Source organism: Entelurus aequoreus, linkage group LG05, assembly GCF_033978785.1.
Source record: "Entelurus aequoreus isolate RoL-2023_Sb linkage group LG05, RoL_Eaeq_v1.1, whole genome shotgun sequence".
Classification (NCBI taxonomy): Eukaryota; Metazoa; Chordata; class Actinopteri; order Syngnathiformes; family Syngnathidae; genus Entelurus; species Entelurus aequoreus.
The window spans coordinates 12,261,509-12,286,600 of NC_084735.1; the positions used below are offsets into that span (position 1 = coordinate 12,261,509).

General features: G+C 39.6%; 1 protein-coding gene across 5 annotated transcripts; it reads left to right on the forward strand.

Moving 5' to 3' along the window:
• The first annotated feature begins 217 nt into the window (after window positions 1-217).
• On the forward strand, window positions 218-23,567 carry LOC133649604 (regulator of G-protein signaling 5-like). 5 transcript variants are annotated; one of them, XM_062046218.1, is made up of 6 exons: window positions 218-510; window positions 14,985-15,271; window positions 15,330-15,413; window positions 15,491-15,552; window positions 22,699-22,862; window positions 22,928-23,567. In XM_062046218.1, exons 2-6 carry the CDS (start codon window positions 15,096-15,098, stop codon window positions 23,135-23,137), a joined length of 696 nt encoding a protein of 231 aa, XP_061902202.1. In that variant the 5' UTR covers window positions 218-510; window positions 14,985-15,095; the 3' UTR covers window positions 23,138-23,567. The 5 variants fall into 5 exon arrangements, with proteins under 5 accessions (XP_061902202.1, XP_061902205.1, XP_061902206.1 ...); XM_062046221.1 differs by having other exon boundaries at window positions 15,150-15,271; XM_062046222.1 differs by lacking the exon at window positions 218-510 and adding an exon at window positions 1,622-1,754 and having other exon boundaries at window positions 15,150-15,271.
• The last annotated feature ends 1,525 nt before the right edge of the window (window positions 23,568-25,092 follow it).

Here is a 25,092-nt window from a genome sequence, read left to right on the forward strand (position 1 = left end):
GAATACTTAGGTCTTAAAGGCCTACTGAAACCTACTACTACCGACCACGCAGTCTGATAGTTTATATATCAATGATGAAATCTTAACATTGCAACACATGCCAATACGGCCGGGTTAACTTATAAAGTGACTTTTAAAACTTCCCGGGAAATATCCGGCTGAAACGTCGCGGTATGATGACGTATGCGCGTGACGAAGTCAGAGTAACGGAAGTTATGGTACCCCGTAGAATCCTTTACAAAAAGCTCTGTTTTCATTTCATAATTCCACAGTATTTTGGACATATTTTGCAATGAAGGCTGCAAAGAAGACAGTTGTAGGTGGGATCGGTGTATTAGCAGCGGACTACAGCAACACAACCAGGAGGACTTTGTTGGAGCGCTAGCCGCGCTAGCCGCGCTAGCCGCGCTAGCCGCGCTAGCCGCCACCTCACCTTGACTTCCTACGTCTCCGGGCCGCCAAACGCATCGGGTGAAGTCCTTCGTCCTTCTGCCGATCGCTGGAACGCAGGTGAGCACGGGTGTTGATGAGTAGATGAGGGCTGGCTGGCGTAGGTGGAGAGCTAATGTTTTTAGCATAGCTCTGTGAGGTCCCGTTGCTAAGTTGCTAAGTTAGCTTCAATGGCGTCGTTAGCACAGCATTGTTAACCTTCGCCAGCCTGGAAAGCATTAACCGTGTATTTACATGTCCACGGTTTAATAGTATTGTTGATTTTCTATCTATCCTTCCTTCTATCCTTTATTTTTTTTGTTTCTATATGCAGTTAAAGCACGATGCTATCACGTTAGCTCGTAGCTAAAGCATTTCGCCGATGTATTGTCGTGGAGATAAAAGGCACCGAATGTCCATTTTGCGTTCTCGACTCTCATTTTCAAGAGGATATAGTATCCGAGGTGGTTTAAAATACAAATCCGTGATCCACAATAAAAAAAGGAGAGTGTGGAATCCAATGAGCCAGCTTGTACCTAAGTTACGGTCAGAGCGAAAAAAGATACGTCCATCACTGTCTCTCAAGTCCTTCACTGTAACGTTCCTCATCTACGAATCTTTCATCCTCGCTCAAATTAATGGGGTAATCATCACTTTCTCGGTCCGAATCTCTCTCGCTCCATTGTAAACAACGGGGAATTGTGAGGAATACTAGCTCCTGTGACGTCACGCTACTTCCGGTACAGGCAAGGCTTTTTTTTTTATCAGCGAGCAAAAGTTGCGAACTTTATCGTAAATTTTCTCTATTAAATCCTTTCAGCAAAAATATGGCAATATCGCGAAATGATCAAGTATGACACATAGAATGGATCTGCTATTCCCGTTTAAATAAATAAAAAATCATTTCAGTAGGCCTTTAATGTTGTCAGTATGTTGGTACTTGAAGAGCCAAGTGTTATCTGGTGAACAAAGTTTGACAACCACTCGTCTAGAGGGGCAAAAAGCAAAATATTCACTACTGTCTTTATCGTTAATATGGACAGCAATTTCAAGTAGAGTAGTGCACGGCATGTTTGACTAAGCTCGTTGTAGCAACTGGAAAAGGTGGCCAGAGGCCATGCAGTCTGGGCCTCCCTGCTAGGACTGATACTCCATGGTAGGGCTTGGAGAAGTGGTAGAACCTGGATGGATGCATGGCGGGATGGTCCTTGACGTCTCTGAGGTGGACTTTACAACAGTAACCATAAACTCAGGACCGGTGGCTTCTGGTGGCCAGCCCTGAACCACATCCCAAGTTCTACTGGAGGCCTGAATGGGAGAACCAGGTCAGGAAGGTTCATAACAAACAGATTTTTCTGCAGGTGTCGATTTATTTCTTTATCTTTTGATACATTTGGCTTTCTGACATGCTTTTAATGGGACCTTAATCGGGGTTTTTTTTACACATTCTTTCGTCTTTTTGCCTCAAGATACGCTTTGCAAATATGTGAAAACAACAAGATTCTACCATCCTTGGTATTGCTGTGAGAAGATATGACAAAACAAGTTTTTCTGTGCACCGACCTCGGTGGGAAAGGTGTACCTAATGCACTGTCTTAGGGGTGACTAGAAGACGTGAGTCAGACCACGTAGGATTGTACTCCACGCATCAGCCTGAGCACGCTGTGAGCATGACCACACCGTCTAATTACCCGCAGGCACAGGGCTTGTTTCTAAGAAGAGCTCCGGGTCTCCATTTTTACACTTGAGCGTTGCCAAGCAAAAAAAAAATATATATATATATACACATATATATATATATATATATATATATGACTTGATGTGCTTGCAGACTTTGAACAGGTCCAGCAGGCTTAAAACTGCCATTGGTAACAGCTCCCTCTGCTGGAGCGTCTTGGTTACCGCATCACCCGGCCCTGGTGCAAGTGGACTGGGACTGCACATAGTGAAAGTAAATGTTTGTCAACACACGTTTCTTTGACAAAACAGAATGCTCCCCCCAGTGACCTGGACCCACCTATGTAACACTTCTGCACTCTGACCATATTATTAGGGCAGTCATACTGGAAATATGCAAACATTGTAAAGAGATGTGCTGTTCATCATTCACAATCCTTATGTAAGAGAAGAACACGTATGGTTTGTATGCATTCTAAATGGTAAATAAATATCTAACAATTGAGTCAACAGATGGAGGGTCCTCTCATTATACTCTCTGAAAACAGACTATTTTAAAAAGTGCCAACAATACTCCATTTACACGTCGTAACCTGAAAATGAACAAAATATGAGTGATATTGTTATTGTAAGTGCTAACGCAGACAGAGCCAGCAAAAGTAGAAAATTGTTGTAAAAAGGTTACAAAAAAGGAAAGAAAAGTAGCACAGTAGCTGCGGGCAGTAATCTGCCCGACAACAATCGCTGTGCTGCCGGGCACAAAACGGCGGATGTGAGCAATCGAAGTCTAAGACAAGATGTGACCAATCTAAGTCTAAGACTAGATGTGACCGATCTAAGTCTAAGACTAGATGTGACCAATCTAAATCTAAGACTAGATGTGACCAATCTAAGTCTAAGACTAGATGTGACCAATCTAAGTCTAAGACTAGATGTGACCAATCTAAGTCTAAGACTAGATGTGACCAATCTAAGTCTAAGACTAGATGTGACCAATCTAAATCTAAGACTAGATCTCCAATCTAAGCTTAAAACTAGATGTGACCAATCTAAGTCTAAGACTAGATGTGACCAATCTAAGTCTAAGACTAGATGTGACCAACCTAAGTCTAAGACTAGATGTGACCAATCTAAGTCTAAGACTAGATGTGACCAATCTAAGTCTAAGACTAGATGTGACCAATCTAAGTCTAAGACTAGATGTGACCAATCTAAGTCTAAGACTAGATGTGACCAATCGAAGTCTAAGACAAGATGTGACCAATCTAAGTCTAAGACTAGATGTGACCAATCTAAGTCTAAGACTAGATGTGACCAATCTAAATCTAAGACTAGATTTGACCAACCTAAGTCTAAGACTAGATGTGACCAATCTAAGTCTAAGACTAGATGTGACCAATCTAAGTCTAAGACTAGATGTGACCAATCTAAGTCTAAGACTAGATGTGACCAATCTAAATCTAAGACTAGATCTCCAATCTAAGCTTAAAACTAGATGTGACCAATCTAAGTCTAAGACTAGATGTGACCAATCTAAGTCTAAGACTAGATGTGACCAACCTAAGTCTAAGACTAGATGTGACCAATCTAAGTCTAAGACTAGATGTGACCAATCTAAGTCTAAGACTAGATGTGACCAATCTAAGTCTAAGACTAGATGTGACCAATCTAAGTCTAAGACTAGATGTGACCAATCTAAGTCTAAGACTAGATGTGACCAATCTAAATCTAAGACTAGATCTCCAATCTAAGCTTAAAACTAGATGTGACCAATCTAAGTCTAAGACTAGATGTGACCAATCTAAGTCTAAGACTAGATGTGACCAACCTAAGTCTAAGACTAGATGTGACCAATCTAAGTCTAAGACTAGATGTGACCAATCTAAGTCTAAGACTAGATGTGACCGATCTAAGTCTAAGACTAGATGTGAAGTTTAAGACTAGATGTGACCAATCTAAGTCTAAGACTAAATGTAACAATCTAAGTCTAAGACTAGATGTGACCAATCTAAGTCCAAGACTAGATCTCCAATCTAAGCTTAAAACTAGATGTGACCAATCTAAGTGTAAAACTAGATGTGACCAATGTACGTCTAAGACTAGATGTGACCGATCTAAGTCGAAGACAATATGTGACCAATCTAAGTCTAACACTAGATGTGACCAATCTAAGTCTAACACTAGATGTGACCAATCCAAGTCTAAGACTAGATGTGACCAATCTAAGTCTAAGACTAGATGTGACCAATCTAAATCTAGGACTAGATGTGACCAATCTAAGTCTAAGACTAGATGTGACCAATCTAAGTCTAAGACTAGATGTGACCGATCTAAGTCTAAGACTAGATGTGAAGTCTAAGACTAGATGTGACCAATCTAAATCTAGGACTAGATGTGACCAATCTAAGTCTAAGACTAGATGTGACCAATCTAAGTCTAAGACTAGATGTGACCAATCTAAGTCGAAGACTAGAGGTGACCGATCTAAGTCTAAGACTAGATGTGAAGTCTAAGACTAGATGTGACCAATCTAAATCTAGGACTAGATGTGACCAATCTAAGTCTAAGACTAGATGTGACCAACCTAAGTCTAAGACTAGATGTGACCAATCTAAGTCTAAGACTAGATGTGACCAATCTAAGTCTAAGACTAGATGTGACCGATCTAAATCTAAGACTAGATGTGAAGTCTAAGACTAGATGTGACCAATCTAAATCGAGGACTAGATGTGACCAATCTAAGTCTAAGACTAAATGTAACAATCTAAGTCTAAGACTAGATGTGACCAATCTAAGTCCAAGACTAGATCTCCAATCTAAGTGTAAAACTAGATGTGACCAATGTACGTCTAAGACTAGATGTGACCGATCTAAGTCGAAGACTAAATGTGACCAATCTAAGTCTAACACTAGATGTGACCAATCCAAGTCTAACACTAAATGTGACCAAACTAAGTCTAAGACTAGATGTGACCAATCTAAGTCTAAGACTAGATGTGACCAATCTAAGTCGAAGACTAGATGTGACCAATCTAAGTCTAAGACTAGATGTGACCAATCTAAGTCTAAGACTAGATGTGACCGATCTAAGTCTAAGACTAGATGTGAAGTCTAAGACTAGATGTGACCAATCTAAGTCTAAGACTAAATGTAACAATCTAAGTCAGAGACTAGATGTGACCAATCTAAGTCCAAGACTAGATCTCCAAACTAAGCTTAAAACTAGATGTGACCGATCTAAGTGTAAAACTAGATGTGACCAATGTACGTCTAAGACTAGATGTGACCGATCTAAGTCTAACACTAGATGTGACTAATCCAAGTCTAACACTAGATGTGACCAATCTAAGTCTAACACTAGATGTGACCAATCTAAGACTAGATGTGACCAAGCTAGATGTGACCGATCTAAGTCGAAGACTAGATGTGAAGTCTAAGACTAGATGTGACCAATCTAAATCTAGGACTAGATGTGACCAATCTAAGTCTAAGACTAGATGTGACCAATCTAAATCTAGGACTAGATGTGACCAATCTAAGTCTAAGACTAGATGTGACCGATCTAAGTCGAAGACTAGATGTGAAGTCTAAGAGTAGATGTGACCAATCGAAAGGTTCGCGTAAAGAGGAATTTGTAAATGATTATTATTATTCGTAAAGTAATCGTTGTCTCTCACAAAGTCTGCTTGGTTAGCATTGTTGTTGATGGGGAAGGGATCCGTGGTTCCTTGCTCATTATCTCTCAAAATGTCTGGGGAATAATCCGTGTGATTGATACTATTTTGATCACATCTATTTACTGTGAATCTTTAGGTGTCATCAATCACTGGTATGTTAAAACAGGGTTTTTCTCCCGGTTCCATTGTTCCACATAGCCAGAATGACTGCATGTGGAACAATTAGCCCAATGTACCCAGCCCGGAACCGTATTCCATCCTTGCCTTGAAAAGAACACGACGTTACATCACAGCGTTGTGCAAGTCGGTCTAATGAACGCTATAACATCGTAAATATGAAGGAGACGCCGGCGCCCTCATCACTCCGAGGTGACACGCGTGTCTTGATTACCGCCGCCTTCTGCTCCGCGCTCGACCCATTGTGTCGGCTGTATTTCAGAATAAAGGTGGGCGCATTAGCGGTACGGAGGGGCGTGATTCAGTTTTCTCTGGCAATGTACCCAATTAGCTGGGTGTCACACATCCTGCTGGCTGGCCTTGTTTGTGTCCGTGCCAGCGAGTCCAGACTTATTAGTCCCCTGCAGGGTATTCTTTGGAAACGTCTTCCTCGGAATAATTAATCCAACGATTGCTGCTTAACATTGATTTGGTTGATGTTTGATGTCCCGCTGACATTTGATAACGCGCAGATAGGATCATGTGACCAGCCGGGCTTCTTCGTTGTCATGCATCAGGTCGGCCTCCACCTGTTCCGCGAGACGGACCGCCGGCTGAATATGCAAAACCACGGCTTCTCTGTCCGCAGGCCAGATGGTACGCCTCTGGCACTGGACATGAAGATGTGCATGCGTGCTTGGCAAAGCTGAAGGAGAGCTAATAAAAAGTGTCTGTTGTGATCGAACGTGAAGCACGGACACGTGACCAGACATGTGCGGAGAGAGGGGTGGTGGAAGGCAGGAAGCAGAGGAGGAAAACTGCTGTCGCCTTGGACGCCGTCCAGATCGGAGGCTGGGGGCCGCGTCAGCGGGGAAATAAGGGTGACTATGTGGGAATTCCTCAGTATACTTCCCAGATTTGAAGGACCCTTCCAGAAACAAGGCGGGCTATCTATTGAAGTTTCTGACAGAGAGCGACAGGAAGAAGTCACGGTCTTTCCGTAGTGGGAAGACAGAGGTTGCGACACAAACAAAGATTGTGCAATCACCCCTATTTTGGAAGGCTTTTTAAAAACTGTAAAATCCATCTATCCATCCATCTTCTTCCGCTTATCCGAGGTCGCAGCCTAAGCAGGGAAGCCCAGACTTCCCTCTCCCCAGCCACTTCGTCCATCTCCTCCCGGGGGATCCCGAGGCGTTCCCAGGCCAGCCGGGAGACATAGTCTTCCCAACGTGTCCTGGGTCTTCCCCGTGGCCTCCTACCGGTCGGACGTGCCCTAAACACCCCCCTAGGGAGGCGTTCAGGTGGCATCCTGACCAGATGCCTGAACCACCTCATCTGGCTCCTCTCCATGTGGAGGAGCAGCGGCTTTACTTTGAGCTCCTCCCGGAAGGCAGAGCTTCTCACCCTATCCCGGCGGAGGAAACTCATTTGGGCTGCTTGTACCCGTGATCTTCTCCTTTCGGTCATAACCCAAAGCTCATGACCATAGGTGGGGATGAGCACATAGATTGACCGGTTAATTGAGAGCTTTGCCTTCCGGCTCAGCTCCTTCTTCACCACAACAGATCGATACAGCGTCCGCATTACTGAAGACGCCGCACCGATCCGCCTCTCCATCTCACCATCCACTCTTCCCTCACTCGTGAACAAGACTCCCAGGTACTTGAACTCTTCCATTTGGGGCAAGATCTCTTCCCCAACCCGGAGATGGCACTCCACCCTTTTCCGGGCGAGAAGTCACGGTCTCTCCGTAGTGGAAGACAGAGGTTGCGACCCAAACAAAGATTGTGCAATCACCCTTATTTTGGAAGGCTTTTTAAAAACTGTAAACTCTCTCAGAAATATCTGTTTAATAATCACTCTTGCCGGCTATTGATGTCCTAAAAGTTTGCACTTGAATGAGGACTCGGTTCTTAGACTGAGACAAGGGGGATATATTTAGGCGGAGAACGTTGAGAATGTGTTCTTTGTTTCTTGCATGCAAAGTTCTATTTTGTATCACCGCCTCAAATTAGACCAAAGACCAGACAAAAGCAATAAGCTTAATCTTTGTTCGATATTTGGTCACTTTCATCTGAAAATAGACTCGAAGCACTTTGGGTTGCGTTGGATGGTTCCAGGTGTGACAGCTCTGTGTGGAGTCGGCATCAGATCTCCACTCGCCTGCAGAGGTTTCTTCCGGGTACTGTAGTGCAAAACATGCACCTTAGGTACATTGTCGAATTGCCCTGCTCTAAACAATCTATAAAACCGACCCGACTGCAGTCCGAATGCTCAGGTCGTGTTCCTCCGACCAATAAGTCCCCTATAAGACCTAGAAACGCTCCTTGGCCAAAGTACGACGTACAGGGCACCTATAATTATTGCACACTTGCCGATCAATTCAGACTCCGCGGGAAAAAAGCATTGATTAGATGACAATAATACTTTATCCTGCATCCTACCTTTTATTTTGCGTATGAAAATGGAAAATGATGGTAGAAAATATGTATTTATTGGTTTTATTTTTGGTTTATGTAGTAGGACAAACATGGGTTAAAAAATAACCAAACCCAACTGCTGGTTCAGAAAAGGACGAACCCCTTATTTGGGTTATTTTTACTCAACATTTTGGGTTACATTTTTCAACCCAACTTTTGGGTTGAATTATTTAACTAACAAAACTTGAGTTGTGATAACTCAATGTTGGGTTATTAGACAAAGATTTCTTACTATCGATGAGTGGCCTGATAAATGTTAATCGATTGATTGCTGTCATGAACATACTTGCCAACCTTGAGACCTCCAATATCGGGAGGTGGGGGGTAGGGTGGGGGGGGCTTGGTCGGGGGTGGGGGGGGGGCGTGGTTGGGGGCGTGGTTATTTACAGCTAGAATTCACCAACTCGAGTATTTCATATATATTTCATATATATATATATATATATATATACGTCTATTTTATTTACACAAAAGAAATACTTGAATTTCAGTGTTCCGGTGGCTATCCATTAGATGGCAGTATTGTCCTGTTTAACTTCTCCGTTCATGATGAGTATATCATTTCGGCCACCGTGTTCAATGGAGAAGTCTTTTCTACATATTTACAGGCAACATACATACACCTTCCCCTTCGAACTGTCCTGGATGAACTGAAATTCTTGTTTCCATTCGTTTTGGAACTTGCAAGCGTATTTCTTCATCTTGCTCGTCGACGGCGTCGCCATGTCTGTAATTTCCTCGTTCTTCTGCTTCGTCTCCTTGTTGTGTGCGCAGTTGTGCACTCTACTCTCTAAAAGCCCTAGATGTTATGACGTCATTGGGCAGGCAAGCTGTTTATATTGTGGGAAAGCGGACGTGAGAACAGGCTGTCCCCACTCAGGTCCGCATTGAGCTGGAGGGGGCGTGGCCTCCAGCTCCGGCTAAATACCGGGAGTTTGTCGGGAGAAAATCTCTGCCGGGAGGTTGTCGGGAGAAGCGCTAAAAACGGGAGGGTTGGCAAGTATGGTCATGAAGTGGTGGTGACGAACCCCAAGATGCAGAGATGACAGGCTTGGTACAAGAAAACATGGTTTTAAGGTAAAAAATAAGCAAGGAAACCACGAACCAGAAACCAGGAAACAGCCAACAGGGACAGGAGTCAGGATCCAGGGAATAGCTCACAGCATTCAAGAAACAGGCAGTCCACAGCATACAGCAAACAATACTCCAGCCTCTCCGCCATAGAAATCTCCGCGGGGTTCGTATTTGGCTGGAGTATTCTGTCATGAAGTGGTGGTGACGAACCCCAAGATGCAGAGATGACAGGTTTGGTACAAGAAAACATGGTTTTAATGTTAAAAATAAGCAAGGAAAGCACAAACCAGAAACCAGGAAACAGCCAACAGGGACAGGAGTCAGGATCCAGGGAATAGCTCACAGCATTCAAGAAACAGGCAGTCCACAGCATACAGCAAACAATACTCCAGCACTGACTGGAGGGCAAGGCAGGTATAAATAGCAGCCGAATGATTGACACCAGGTGTGGCCAGGTGCCAATCAGTCGCAGCTGAGGGGAACAGCGCTAAGGGAGGCAAGCAGGAAACTGAACAAAAATAAAAGCGCTGACAGGAAGTAACACAAACAGAGGTCAAACTAAAACATAACCAAAACTGTCAGTGACCAATCTGACATGGTGCTCTTTAAGTTTGTTTTTGGCAGTGTTGACATATTTGTGGACTAAAGTAGGACCATTCCCTTCCCAGTAATTCATCTTTGTTTTGTCACAATAAAATTGACTTTAAAAGGTTTTAAAACATGTTAAAACTGAGTCACGGACTGGACGTCAAACTCAAACTTGTACAGTGAAAAAATAAATAAATAAATAATAATAATAATAATAATAATAATAATAGTGTACAGTGGATTAATAAGCAATAATCGATTGACTGGTCGACTAATCGAAAAATCACTCACGAAACTGTCTTTGTTTCACATGAGTGTTAAACAACATGTAAGAACATTTATTTCTAATTACTTGCATGCAGAATTTCAAATATACCTTAAAAAAAACACTACAATAATTTGACACATTTTATTGTCAGAATTTCAGGCAGGAACAATTTTTAAATGCACGTCAAGTTGATTATAAAACTTAATTGACAACGAGTTCTTACTATCGATGAATGGCCTGATTAATGTTATATCAATTGATTGCCAGGAATGTTCATGTTTACACTGTAAAAAATGATTATGTCCAAAACAGGACATGGTGCTCTTTAAGTCTGTTTTTGGCAGTGTTGACATATTTGTGGACTAAATTGGGACCAGTCCTTTCCCAGTAATTTATCTTTATTTAGTTTTTTTAAAATATACTATAAAAGGTTTTAAAAACGTGTTAAAACCAAGTCACAGACTCGACGTCAAACTCAAACGTGTACAGTGAAAAAATGAAAAATAATAATAAGTGGATAAATAAGTAATAATCGATTGAGTGGTCGACTAATCGACAAACTGACTAATTGACTATGAAAATAATGGTTATTACATTCAGTACACCACTTGTGTGCAGTGTGTTTTGTTCAAACTCTGAGTAGAAAAACATTCTTCCTTAAAGTAGAAGGAGCTGATATTTGTTTGAGAACTACTTTGACTCCTCATGCATTCAAATAATCTGGAACGTCTTCACAGTGCGTCTCTTTTTTACACATTTGCTTACGTTACAGCCTTATTCCAAAATGGAATACATTTATTTTAGTCCCCAAAATCCTGCACACAATACCCCATAATGATAATGTGATTTATTATTTTTTTGGTGCAACATTAATATATATATATATATATATATATATATATATATATATATTTATTTATTTATTTATTTATTTATTTATTTTTTAAATCACATAAGTATTTCATAACAATATGTAATTAATACAATATTGTATTTTTGTTGTTGTTTTAATACATTTGCAAAACATTTTTTAAAAAAAACGTTTTTTTGTCATTATGGGTTATTGTGTGTAGAATTTAGAAGGACAAACATGCATTTATAAGGCTGTTACATAACACAATGTGGAAAAAGTGAGGTTTCCGTAGAAGAAGCATGACTGGGAAGAGTGATTGTGTCTGCTAAGGAAAGCAGCTCTTAATGAGTCGTCCTCCTCCGCTTCCCCAAATCTTCCTTTCCTGTCAACTCACTGAGGAACTTCCTGCTAATTTTATTTTCATCTCAAACATTCAGTCTATAAAAAGAAATGACCACCCAGAGTGGGCGGGTTGTGAGTAGACAGGAGCGTTTATTGCAATTATTCATGGTCCCTGGTGGAATAATGATGACATCACATGTGATATTAGTAAAGTTATTTGTTAATTGCAATTATTCATGGTTCCTATTTGAATAATGACGACATCACATGTGATATTAGTAAAGTTATTTGTTTAATGCAATTATTCATGGTCCCTGGTGGAATAATGATGACATCACATGTGATATTATTGCAATTATTCATGAATAATGATGACATCACATGTGATATTATTGCAATTATTCATGAATAATGATGACATCTCATGTGATATTATTGCAATTATTCATGGTCCCTGGTTGAATAATGATGACGTCACATGTGATATTAGTAAAGTTATTTGTTTAATGCAATTATTCATGGTCCCTGGTTTGTTTGTACAATGGAAAAGTTTGTGCAATGGAAAAGTTTGTACAATGGAAAAGTTTGTACGGTGGAAAAGTTTGTACAATGGAAAAGTGCGTACAATGGTTAGCTGGTACGTAGGGAAAGTTTGTGCAATGGAAAAGTTTGTACAATGGAAAAGTTTGTACAATAGGGAAATTTGCATAATAAAAAGTTCATACAATGGAAAAGTTTGTGCAATGGAAAAGTGTGTACAATGGAAAAGTTTGTACGGTGGAAAAGTTTGTGCAATGGTAAAGTGCGTACAATCGCTAGCTGGTACGACGGGAAAGTTCGTACAATAGGAACATTTGCATAATGAAAAAGTTAATACAATGGGAAAGTTTGTGCAATGGAAAAGTTTGTACAATGGAAAAGTTTGTACAATAGGGAAATTTGCATAATAAAAAAGTACATACAATGGAAAAGTTTGTGCAATGGAAAAGTTTGTTCGGTGGAAAAGTTTGTGCAATGGTAAAGTGCGTACAATCGTTAGCTGGTACGACGGGAAAGTTCGTACAATAGGAACATTTGCATAATGAAAAAGCTCGTAAAATGGAAAAGTGTGTGCAATGGAAAAAGTTTGTACAATGGAAAAGTGTGTACGGTGGAAAAGTTTGTACAATGGAAAAGTGCGTAAAATGGTTAGCTGGTACGTAGGGAAAGTTCGTACGATAGGAACATTTTCATAATGAAAAAGCTCGTAAAATGGAAAATTTGGTACGATGGAAAAGTTTGTACAATGGAAAAGTTTGTACAATGGAAAAGTGCGTACAATGGTTAGCTGGTACGACGGGAAAGTTTGTACAATAGGAAAATTTGCATAATGAAAAAGTTAATACAATGGGAAAGTTTGTGCAATGGAAAAGTTTGTACAATGGAAAAGTTTGTACAATAGGGACATTTGCATAATGAAAAAGTTCATACAATGGAAAAGTTTGTGCAACGGAAAAGTGTGTACAATGGAAAAGTTTGTATGATGGAAAAGTTTGTGCAATGGTAAAGTTTGTACAATGGAAACAATTTGGATGTTGGAAAAGTTTGCACAATGGAAAAGTTTGTCCAATGAAAAAGTTTGTACAATGGAAATGTTTGTGCAATGGAAAAAGTTTGTACGATGGAAAATGCTGTACAATTGAAAAGTTTGTGCAATGAAAAAGTTGGTAGGATGTAAAAGCTTGTAGAACGGAAAAGTTTGTACAATGGAAAAGTGCGTACAATGGTTAGCTGGTACGACGTGAAGGTTTTACAATAGGAAAATTTGCATAATGAAAAAGCTCGTACAATGGAAAAGTGTGTACAATAGAAAAGTTTGTAAAATGGAAAAGTTTGTGCAATGGGAAAAGTTTCTGCCGTTTCTTTTCTTTTCTCCTCTGCCCCCCTCTCCCTTGTGGAGGGGGGGGACACAGGTCCGGTGGCCATGGATGAAGTGCTGGCTGTCCCGAGTCGGGACCCCGGGTGTACCGCTAGCCTGTGCATCGGTTGGGGACATCTCTGCGCTGCTGGCCCGTCTCCGCTCGGGATGGTTTCCCGCTTGCCCCACTATGGACTGGACTCTCACACTATTATGTTAGATCCACTTTGGACTGGACTCTCACTACTATGTTAGATCCACTATGGACTGGACTCTCACACTATTATGTTAGATCCACTATGGACTGGACTCTCACTACTATGTTAGATCCACTATGGACTGGACTCTCACAATATTATGTTAGATCCACTATGGACTGGACTCTCACTATTATGTTAGATCCACTATGGACTGGACTCTCACACTATTATGTTAGATCCCCTATGGACTGGACTCTCACACTATTATGTTAGATACACTATGGACTGGACTCTCACTATTATGTTAGATCCACTATGGACTGGACTCTCACACTATTATGTTAGATCCACTATGGACTGGACTCTCACACTATTATGTTAGATCCACTATGGACTGGACTCTCTCACTACTATGTTAGATCCACTATGGACTGGACTCTCACTACTATGTTAGATCCACTATGGACTGGACTCTCACACTATTATGTTAGATCCTCTATGGACTGGACTCTCACTATTATGTTAGATCCACTATGTACTGGACTCTCACTATTATGCTAGATCCACTATGGACTGGACTCTCACACTATTATTTTAGATCCACTATGGACTGGACACTCACTATTACGTTAGATCCACTATGGACTGGACTCTCACACTATTATGTTAGATCCACTATGGACTGGACTCTCACTATTATGTTAGATCCACTATGGACTGGACTCTCACACTATTATGTTAGATCCACTATGGACTGGACTCTCACACTATTATGTTAGATCCACTATGGACTGGACTCTCACTATTATGTTAGATCCACTATGGACTGGACTCTCACACTATTATGTTAGATCCACTATGGACTGGACTCTCACACTATTATGTTAGATCCACTATGGACTGGACTCTCACACTATTATGTTAGATCCACTATGGACTGGACTCTCTCTATCATGTTAGATCCACTATGGACTGGACTCTCACTATTATGTTAGATCCCCTATGGACTGGACTTTCACAATATTATGTCAGACCCACTCGACATCCATTGCTTTCGGTCTCCCCTAGAGGGGGGAGGAGATGACCCACATATGCGGTCCTCTCCAAGGTTTCTCATAGTCATTCACATCGACGTCCCACTGGGGTGTGTTTTTCCTTGCCCGTATGTGGGCTCTGTACCGAGGATGTCATTGTGGCTTGTGCGGCCCTTTGAGACACTTATGATTTAGGGCTATATAAATAAACATTGATTGATTGATTGATTGATGAGGGGTTCTACTGTCCGACACACAAATCCTATTTTACCCGCAAGGAGTTGAAATGGTTGTTGTACATCACAGAATGTTCCGCACTGGCAGAAGAAGACGACAGTCCTCCCTTCCTGACTGTGGAACAATCAGAGAAAACTGCAGCCAGACTCCATGTGGGGAAGTCTCTGCTGATTGGCTGAGATGTGTGATGTCAGCCGGGGGCCGGCCTATAAAGAGCTTCTTGCCCCCACACAGGCGTCACAGAAGCATCCACGGGAGTACTGCAGAGTCCACCACGGGAGTACTGCAGAGTCCACCACACCACGTCTCACCATGTGCAGAGGACTTGATCTGCTGCCCATCACCTGCTTGGAGAGGTGAGTCCTCCTCCTCCTCCTCCTCCTCCTCCTCCATCTGACAGGTGTGTGTTCTCAGGGCCAAGGAGCTGAAGGCTCTGTTCGGGAGTCTCCTGCAGAAGTCGGACCAGGTGCAGCCCAGGAGGAGCCAGCAGAGTCCCAGGTGAGACCCGCTCCCCACCACCCCCCTTCTTAAGTCCAAACATGGAGGAGCTCATCTTCTTGCTCTTCTTCTGGCAGCTTCCACGTGGACGAGCGGCTGCAATGGAAGGACTCCTTCGACAAAATGCTCTGCAGTCCCAGTAAGTCAACCTTGGTTGTTGGACTCTCAACACCAGTTTTTGACCTTAGTTGTTTTTTGATTGATTGAGACTTTTATTAGTAGGTTGCACAGTGAAGTACATATTCCGTACAATTGACCACTAAATGGTAACACCCCAATAAGTTTTTCAACTTGTTTAAGTCGGGGTCCACTTAAATTGATTCATGATACAGATATATACTATCAGATATACTATCATCATAATACAGGACTCTCAACACCAGTTTTTGACCTTAGTTGTTGGACTCTCAACACCAGTTTTTGACCTTAGTTGTTGGACTCTCAACACCAGTTTTTGACCTTGGTTGTTGGACTCTCAACACCAGTTTTTGACCTTAGTTGTTGGACTCTCAACACCAGTTTTTGACCTTGGTTGTTGGACACTCAACACCAGTTTTTTGACCTTGGTTGTTGGACTCTCAACACCAGATTTTGGCCTTAGTTGTTGGACTCTCAACACCAGTTTTTGACCTTAGTTTTTGGACTCTCAACTCCAGTTTTTGACCTTAGTTTTTGGACTCTCAACACCAGTTTTTTGACCTTAGTTGTTGTACTCTCAACACCAGTTTTTTTACCTTAGTTGTTGGACTCTCAACACCAGTTTTTGACCTTAGTTGTTGGACTCTCAACACCAGTTTTTGACCTTAGTTGTTGGACTCTCAACACCAGTTTTTGACCTTAGTTGTTGGACTCTCAACACCAGTTTTTTTACCTTAGTTGTTGGACTCTCAACACCAGTTTTTGACCTTAGTTGTTGGACTCTCAACACCATTTTTTTTTACCTTAGTTGTTGGATTCTCAACACCAGTTTTTGACCTTAGTTGTTGGACTCTCAACACCAGTTTTTTTACCTTAGTTGTTGGACTCTAAACACCAGTTTTTTTACCTTAGTTGTTGGACTCTCAACACCAGTTTTTTGACCTTAGTTGTTGGACTCTCAACACCAGTTTTTTTTACCTTAGTTGTTGGACTCTCAACACCAGTTTTTTTTACCTTAGTTGTTGGACTCTCAACACCAGTTTTTTTACCTTAGTTGTTGGACTCTCAACACCAGTTTTTGACCTTAGTTGTTGGACTCTCAACACCAGTTTTTTTACCTTAGTTGTTGGACTCTCAACACCAGATTTTGACCTTAGTTGTTGGACTCTCAACACCAGTTTTTGACCTTAGTTGTTGGACTCTACACACCAGTTTTTTGACCTTAGTTGTTGGACTCTCAACACCAGTTTTTGACCTTAGTTGTTGGACTCTCAACAGCAGTTTTTGACCTTAGTTGTTGGACTCTCAACACCAGTTTTTTGACATTAGTTGTTGACTCTCAACACCAGTTTTTTTTACCTTAGTTGTTGGACTCTCAACACCAGTTTTTGACCTTAGTTGTTGGACTCTCAACACCAGTTTTTTTACCTTAGTTGTTGGACTCTCAACACCAGATTTTTGACCTTAGTTGTTGGACTCTCAACATCAGTTTTTGACCATAGTTGTTGGACTCTCAACACCAGTTTTTGACCTTAGTTGTTGGACTCTCAACACCAGTTTTTTTACCTTAGTTGTTGGACTCTCAACACCAGTTTTTGACCTTAGTTGTTGGACTCTCAACACCAGTTTTTTTACCTTAGTTGTTGGACTCTCAACACCAGTTTTTGACCTTAGTTGTTGGACTCTCAACACCAGTTTTTTACCTTAGTTGTTGGACTCTCAACACCAGTTTTTGACCTTAGTTGTTGGACTCTCAACACCAGTTTTTGACATTAGTTGTTGGACTCTCAACAGCAGTTTTTGACCTTAGTTGTTGGACTCTCAACACCAGTTTTTTTACCTTAGTTGTTGGACTCTCAACACCAGTTTTTTTACCTTAGTTGTTGGACTCTCAACACCAGTTTTTGACCTTAGTTGTTGGACTCTCAACACCAGTTTTTTTACCTTAGTTGTTGGACTCTCAACACCAGATTTTGACCTTAGTTGTTGGACTCTCAACACCAGTTTTTGACCTTAGTTGTTGGACTCTACACACCAGTTTTTTGACCTTAGTTGTTGGACTCTCAACACCAGTTTTTGACCTTAGTTGTTGGACTCTCAACAGCAGTTTTTGACCTTAGTTGTTGGACTCTCAACACCAGTTTTTTGACATTAGTTGTTGACTCTCAACACCAGTTTTTTTGACCTTAGTTGTTGGACTCTCAACACCAGTTTTTGACCTTAGTTGTTGGACTCTCAACACCAGTTTTTTTACCTTAGTTGTTGGACTCTCAACACCAGATTTTTTACCTTAGTTGTTGGACTCTCAACATCAGTTTTTGACCATAGTTGTTGGACTCTCAACACCAGTTTTTGACCTTAGTTGTTGGACTCTCAACACCAGTTTTTTTACCTTAGTTGTTGGACTCTCAACACCAGTTTTTGACCTTAGTTGTTGGACTCTCAACACCAGTTTTTTTACCTTAGTTGTTGGACTCTCAACACCAGTTTTTGACCTTAGTTGTTGGACTCTCAACACCAGTGTTTTTACCTTAGTTGTTGGACTCTCAACACCAGTTTTTGACCTTAGTTGTTGGACTCTCAACACCAGTTTTTGACATTAGTTGTTGGACTCTCAACAGCAGTTTTTGACCTTAGTTGTTGGACTCTCAACACCAGTTTTTGACCTTAGTTGTTGGACTCTCAACACCAGTTTTTGACCTTAGTTGTTGGACTCTCAACACCAGTTTTTGATCTTGGTTGTTGGACTCTCAACACCAGTTTTTGACCTTAGTTGTTGGACTCTCAACACCAGTTTTTTTACCTTAGTTGTTGGACTCTCAACACCAGTTTTTGACCTTAGTTGTTGGACTCTCAACACCAGTTTTTGATCTTGGTTGTTGGACTCTCAACACCAGTTTTTGACCTTAGTTGTTGGACTCTCAACACCAGTTTTTGACCTTAGTTGTTGGACTCTCAACACCAGTTTTTGACATTAGTTGTTGGACTCTCAACACCAGTTTTTGACCTTAGTTGTTGGACTCTCAACACCAGTTTTTGACCTTAGTTGTTGGACTCTCAACACCAGTTTTTGACATTAGTTGTTGGACTCTCAACACCAGTTTTTTACCTTAGTTGTTGGACTCTCAACACCAGTTTTTGACCTTAGTTGTTTTTTTTTGTTTTGTTTTTTTAATCTACATCAAATTATGCCGACGTCGAATAAAAACGTGTGAGCAAAATGAGCTCGTTAAAAAAAATGAAAGTAAACCTAGTTTGTATTTTGGACTCTTATTTAACTGATTATTTGAATTACTTGGAACATTCATTCGTTTACAACTCACAGTTTCTCTTTGCAACATGTTTGAAAAGGAGTAGGAAGAAGCATCCATCCATTTTTTACCGCTTGTCTCTTTAATTGCTATTTGTAGACAATTTACTACAGAAATAACAACAACAACAACAAAATATTTTCATCTTAACTGTTGACAAAGTACACAGAACAATAATTATGATGAATATCTTGAATTCTTTTTTCATGTATTTAATATTTGTTGACTTACTATTATGTATTTTTATTTTTATTGTATTTTTTTAAATCTACATCAAATTATGCCGACAACCTCATCGCTTGAAAAAAATAAATAATGTAAACCTAGTTTGTATTTTGGACTGTGATTTAACTCATTATTTTAATTACTTGGAACATTCATTCGTTTACAACATTTACAGTTTTTCTTTGCAAAATGGCCGAAAAGGAGTAGGAAGAAGCAGATCTCATTTAATCCTGACCCTTTAATTGCTATTTGTAGACAATTTACTATACAAATAACAATAAAAAAAGAAGATTGGCATCCTAATTGTTGACAAAGTACACAGAACAATAATTATGATGAATATCTTGAATTATTTTTTTGTGTATTTAATATTTGTTGACTTACTATTGTGTATTTTTATTTTTATTTTATTTTATTTTTTTAAATCTACCTCAGATTATGCCGACAACTTCATCGAATAAAAACATGTGAGCAAAATGAGGTCGTTTGAAAAAAAAAAATAAAGTAAACCTAGTTTGTATTTTGGACTGTGATTTAACTGATTATTTTATTAATTGGAACATTCATTCATTTACAACTTCCAGTTTCTCTTTGCAACATGTTTGAAAAGGAGTAGGAAGAAGCAGATCTCATTTAATCCTGATCCTTTAATTGCTATTTGTAGACAATTTACTAAAAAATGACAAAAAAAATGACTAAAAAATTACAAACATAATTACAAAAAAAATTCTTAAAATGTACTTAAAAAATTACCAAACCAAAAAATATTTTCATCTTAATTGTTGACAAAGTACACAGAACAATAATTATGATGAACATCTTCAACCCTTTTTTTATGCATTTAATATTTGTTGACTTACTATTATTTATGTATTATTTATTTATTCACTGTTCTGTTACAGAGAACAAGGAAATGGGATTAAAATAGCTACGGTATGAAAAGGGGTAGGATTAAATAAACTCTGCTTCTGCCGACTCCTTTTCATACGTGCTGTAATGAAACAAGTGTAAATATGTGATGTATGTTCCACATAAACTGAAACTGAAACAGTTTTTTTTTTTTTTAATCTACATCAAATTATGCCGACAATTTCATCGAATAAAAAACGTGTGAGCAAATATGAGTTTTTTTTTGGTTTTTTTAATTAATTAGTTTGTATTTTGGCCACTGATTTAACTGATTATTTGTAATTACTTGGAACATTCATTCATTCACAACTCACAGTTTCTCTTTGCAACAAAAGGGAGTAGGAAGAAGCACAGCTCATTTAATTGCTATTTGTAGACAATTTACTAAAATATTACTAAAAAATTACCAAAAAAATTACTAAAAAATTACTAAAGAATTACCAAACCAAAAAATATTTTCATCTTAATTGTTGACAAAGTACACAGAACAATAATTATGATGAACATCTTCAACCCTTTTTTTATGCATTTAATATTTGTTGACTTACTATTATTTATTTATTATTTATTTATTCACGGTTCTGTTACAGAGAAGAAGGAAAGGGGGATTAAAATAGCTACGGTATGAAAAGGGGTAGGATTAAATAAACTCTGCTTCTCCCGACTCCTTTTCATACGCGCTGTAATGAAACAAGTGTAAATATGTGATGTATGTTCCACATAAATTGAAACTGAAACCTTTTTTTTTTTTTAATCTACATCAAATTATGCCGACAATTTCATCGAATAAAAAACGTGTGAGCAAATATGAGTTTTTTTTTTAAAAAATTAATTAATTAAACCTAGTTTGTATTTTGGCCACTGATTTAACTGATTATTTGTAATTACTTGGAACATTCATTCATTCACAACTCACAGTTTCTCTTTGCAACAAAAGGGAGTAGGAAGAAGCACAGCTCATTTAATCCGGACCCTTTCATTGCTATTTGTAGACAATTTACTAAAATATTACTAAAAAATTACCAAAAAAATTACTAAAAAATTACTAAAGAATTACCAAACCAAAAAAATATTTCCATCTTAATTGTTGACAAAGTACACAGAACAATAATTACGATGAACATCTTCAACCCTTTTTTTTATGCATTTAATATTTGTTGACTTACTATTATTTATTTATTATTTATTTATTCACTGTTCTGTTACAGAGAACAAGGGAATGGGATTAAAATAGCTACGGTATGAAAAGGGGTAGGATTAAATAAACTCTGCTTCTGCCGACTCCTTTTCATACGTGCTGTAATGAAACAAGTGTAAATATGTGATGTATGTTCCACATAAACTGAAACTGAAACTATAACTGAAACAGTTTTTTGTTTTTTTTAATCTACATCAAATTATGCCGACAATTTCATCGAATAAAAAACGTGTGAGCAAATATGATCTTTTTTTTTTTTTTAAATTAAGTAAACCTAGTTTGTATTTTGGCCACTGATTTAACTGATTATTTGTAATTACTTGGAACATTCATTCATTCACAACTCACAGTTTCTCTTTGCAACAAAAGGGAGTAGGAAGAAGCACAGCTCATTTAATTGCTATTTGTAGACACTTTACTAAAATATTACTAAAAAAATTACCAAAAAAATTACTAAAAAATTACTAAAGAATTACCAAACCAAAAAATATTTTCATCTTAATTGTTGACAAAGTACACAGAACAATAATTACGATGAACATCTTCAACCCTTTTTTTGATGCATTTAATATTTGTTGACTTACTATTATTTATGTATTATTTATTTATTCACGGTTCTGTTACAGAGAAGAAGGAAAAGGGGATTAAAATAGCTATGGTATGCAATGGGTAGGATTAAATAAACTCTGCTTCTGCCTACTCCTTTTCAGACGTGTATCTTGTGTTTTTTATGTTGATTTAATAAAATAAATAAAAAAACGATACAGATAATTAAAAAAAACGATACCGATAATTACCGATATTACATTTTAACGCATTTATCGGCCTATAATATCGGCTATCGGACATCCCTAATAATGTGTTAATTCCACGACTGTATATATCGGTTGATATCGGTATCGGTTGATATCGGTATCGGTAATTAAAGAGTTGGACAATATCGGAATATCGGATGTCGGCAAAAAGCCATTATCGGACATCCCTAATATATGTATATAGGTATATAATGTAATGAAATATGGACATTGTATCATATGCATGTTCCCAATGAACTGAAACTGAAACTATAACTGAAACATTTTAAAGACAAATAAATAAATACATTTTGTGAAGTGATTTTTTTTATGCTGACAACTTTATTGAATGAAAAATGTGGTTTGTTAAAACTAAAAAAAAAATTCAGTTTGAAAAAAATGCAAGTGCAGAAAAAGTGAGTTTCTTCAAAAGTGCCGCGTCATGTGACTTTAAAGTCGACGCCTCATTGGCTGCTTCTGAGACATGATCGATTGCTTCAGTCTTCATGTTGGGAACTTTCCTGCACTCATCTTTTCAGAAATTGAATTTTTATAAACCAAAACAAAAAAAAAGACCAGCCGTCTTGACCGGTAGGCGAGCAAAAAGACTCGGTATGGCCCGAAAGGAGCTGGAGGAAGTAGCTGGGGAGGGTCCGGGTGACCCGGAATGTGCCCGTGAGATGCTAACTGCAACCTCTTGGTCTTCCTAGACGGGTTGTGCCTATTCCGAGCCTTCCTGGTGTCGGAGTTCAGCGAGGAGAACATCGCCTTCTACTTGGCGTGTGAGGACTACAAGACCACCAAGCCCTCCAAGATGTCCGCCAAGGCCAGGAGGATCTACGAGGAGTTCATCAGCACGGACGCTCCCCGGGAGGTACGGCGAGATGGCTTGTTTTGTGGGCTCAGGCGCTGGATCGTTGACTCCTTGTCCTTGAACAGGTCAACCTGGACCACGTGACCAAAGCCCTCATCCAGGAGAACGTGGAGAGTCCCGCTCGGACGTGTTTCGACCTGGCCCAAGCCAAGATCTACACCCTGATGGAGAAGGACTGCTACCCTCGTTTCCTCAAGTCCTTGACCCAGCAGACCGGACCGGAGCGCCTGGGCGGCTCCGTCAGGATCTGCCCGGCCAGCGGCAGGCAGAACTGAGCCGCTCTCAGACAGGAACTTGCCGACGCCACAAATATACTCGCAGCCCAGGAGACAGGTGGCAGGACCCGAGTCCCGGCTGAAGAACCCGGGTCCCGGCTGAAGGACCCGAGTCCCGGCTGAAGAACCCGAGTCTTGGCTGAAGGACCCGAGTCTTGGCTGAAGGACCCGAGTCCTGGCTGAAGGACCCGAGTCCCGGCTGAAGGACCCGAGTCTTGGCTGAAGGACCCGAGTCCCGGCTGAAGGACCCGAGTCCCGGCTAGAGGACTGGAAGCTGTGACTGATGGTTGTGAACAGAAGCACTATGTTACTCTCAGTATGTGACTAAGAGAGTCTTTATTTATTTCATCTTTTTTACTGTAAATGTGTATTTATATCAAGGAAATAATATTGCTTTTGTATTTATTGATTTGTCAAATAAATGTGTCAAATAAAAGACCAAAGAAGGGAGAGTGACATTCTTGGGATGGAGGGTAGTAATGTACTCCATTACATGTACTCCATTACATGTACTCCATTACACGTACTCCATTACATGTACTCTATTACAAGTACTCCAATACACGTACTCCATTACATGTACTCTATTACAAGTACTCCAATACACATACTCCATTACATGTACTCTATTACAAGTACTCCAATACACATACTCCATTACATGTACTCCATTACACGTACTCCATTACATGTACTCTATTACAAGTACTCCAATACACATACTCCATTACATGTACTCTATTACAAGTACTCCAATACACATACTCCATTACATGTACTCCATTACACGTACTCTAAGTACTCCAATACACGTACTCCATTACACGTACTCTATTACACATACTCTATTACACGTACTCTATTACACATACTCTATTACACGTACTCTATTACAAGTACTCCAATACACGTACTCCATTACATGTACTCCATTACACGTACTCTATTACACGTACTCTATTACAAGTACTCCAATACACATACTCCATTACATGTACTCCATTACACGTACTCTATTACACATACTCTATTACACGTACTCCAATACACGTACTCCATTACACGTACTCTATTACACGTACTCTATTACAAGTACTCCAATACACGTACTCCATTACATGTACTCCAATACACGTACTCCATTACATGTACTCTATTACAAGTACTCCAATACACGTACTCCATTACACGTACTCTATTACACGTACTCTATTACAAGTACTCCAATACACGTACTCCATTACATGTACTCCATTACACGTACTCTATTACAAGTACTCCAATACACGTACTCCATTACATGTACTCCATTACATGTACTCCATTACACGTACTCTATTACACGTACTCTATTACAAGTACTCCAATACACGTACTCCATTACATGTACTCCATTACATGTACTCCACTAAATTTACTACATTACATGTACTCCATTACATTTACCCTATTACATGTACTCCATTACATTTACCCCTTTACATGTACTCCATTACATGTGCTCCAATACACGTACTCCATTACACGTACTCCATTACTTTTACTAAATTACATGTACTCCATTACACGTACTCCATTACACGTACTCTATTACAAGTACTCCAATACACGTACTCCATTACACGTACTCTATTACACGTACTCTATTACAAGTACTCCAATACACGTACTCCACTACACGTACTCCATTACACGTACTCTATTACAAGTACTCCAATACACGTACTCCATTACATGTACTCCATTACACGTACTCTATTACAAGTACTCCAATACACGTACTCCACTACATGTACTCCATTACACGTACTCTATTACAAGTACACCAATACACATACTCCATTACATGTACTCCATTACACATACTCTATTACACGTACTCTATTACAAGTACTCCAATACACGGACTCCATTACATGTACTCCATTACATGTACTCCATTACAAGTACTCCAA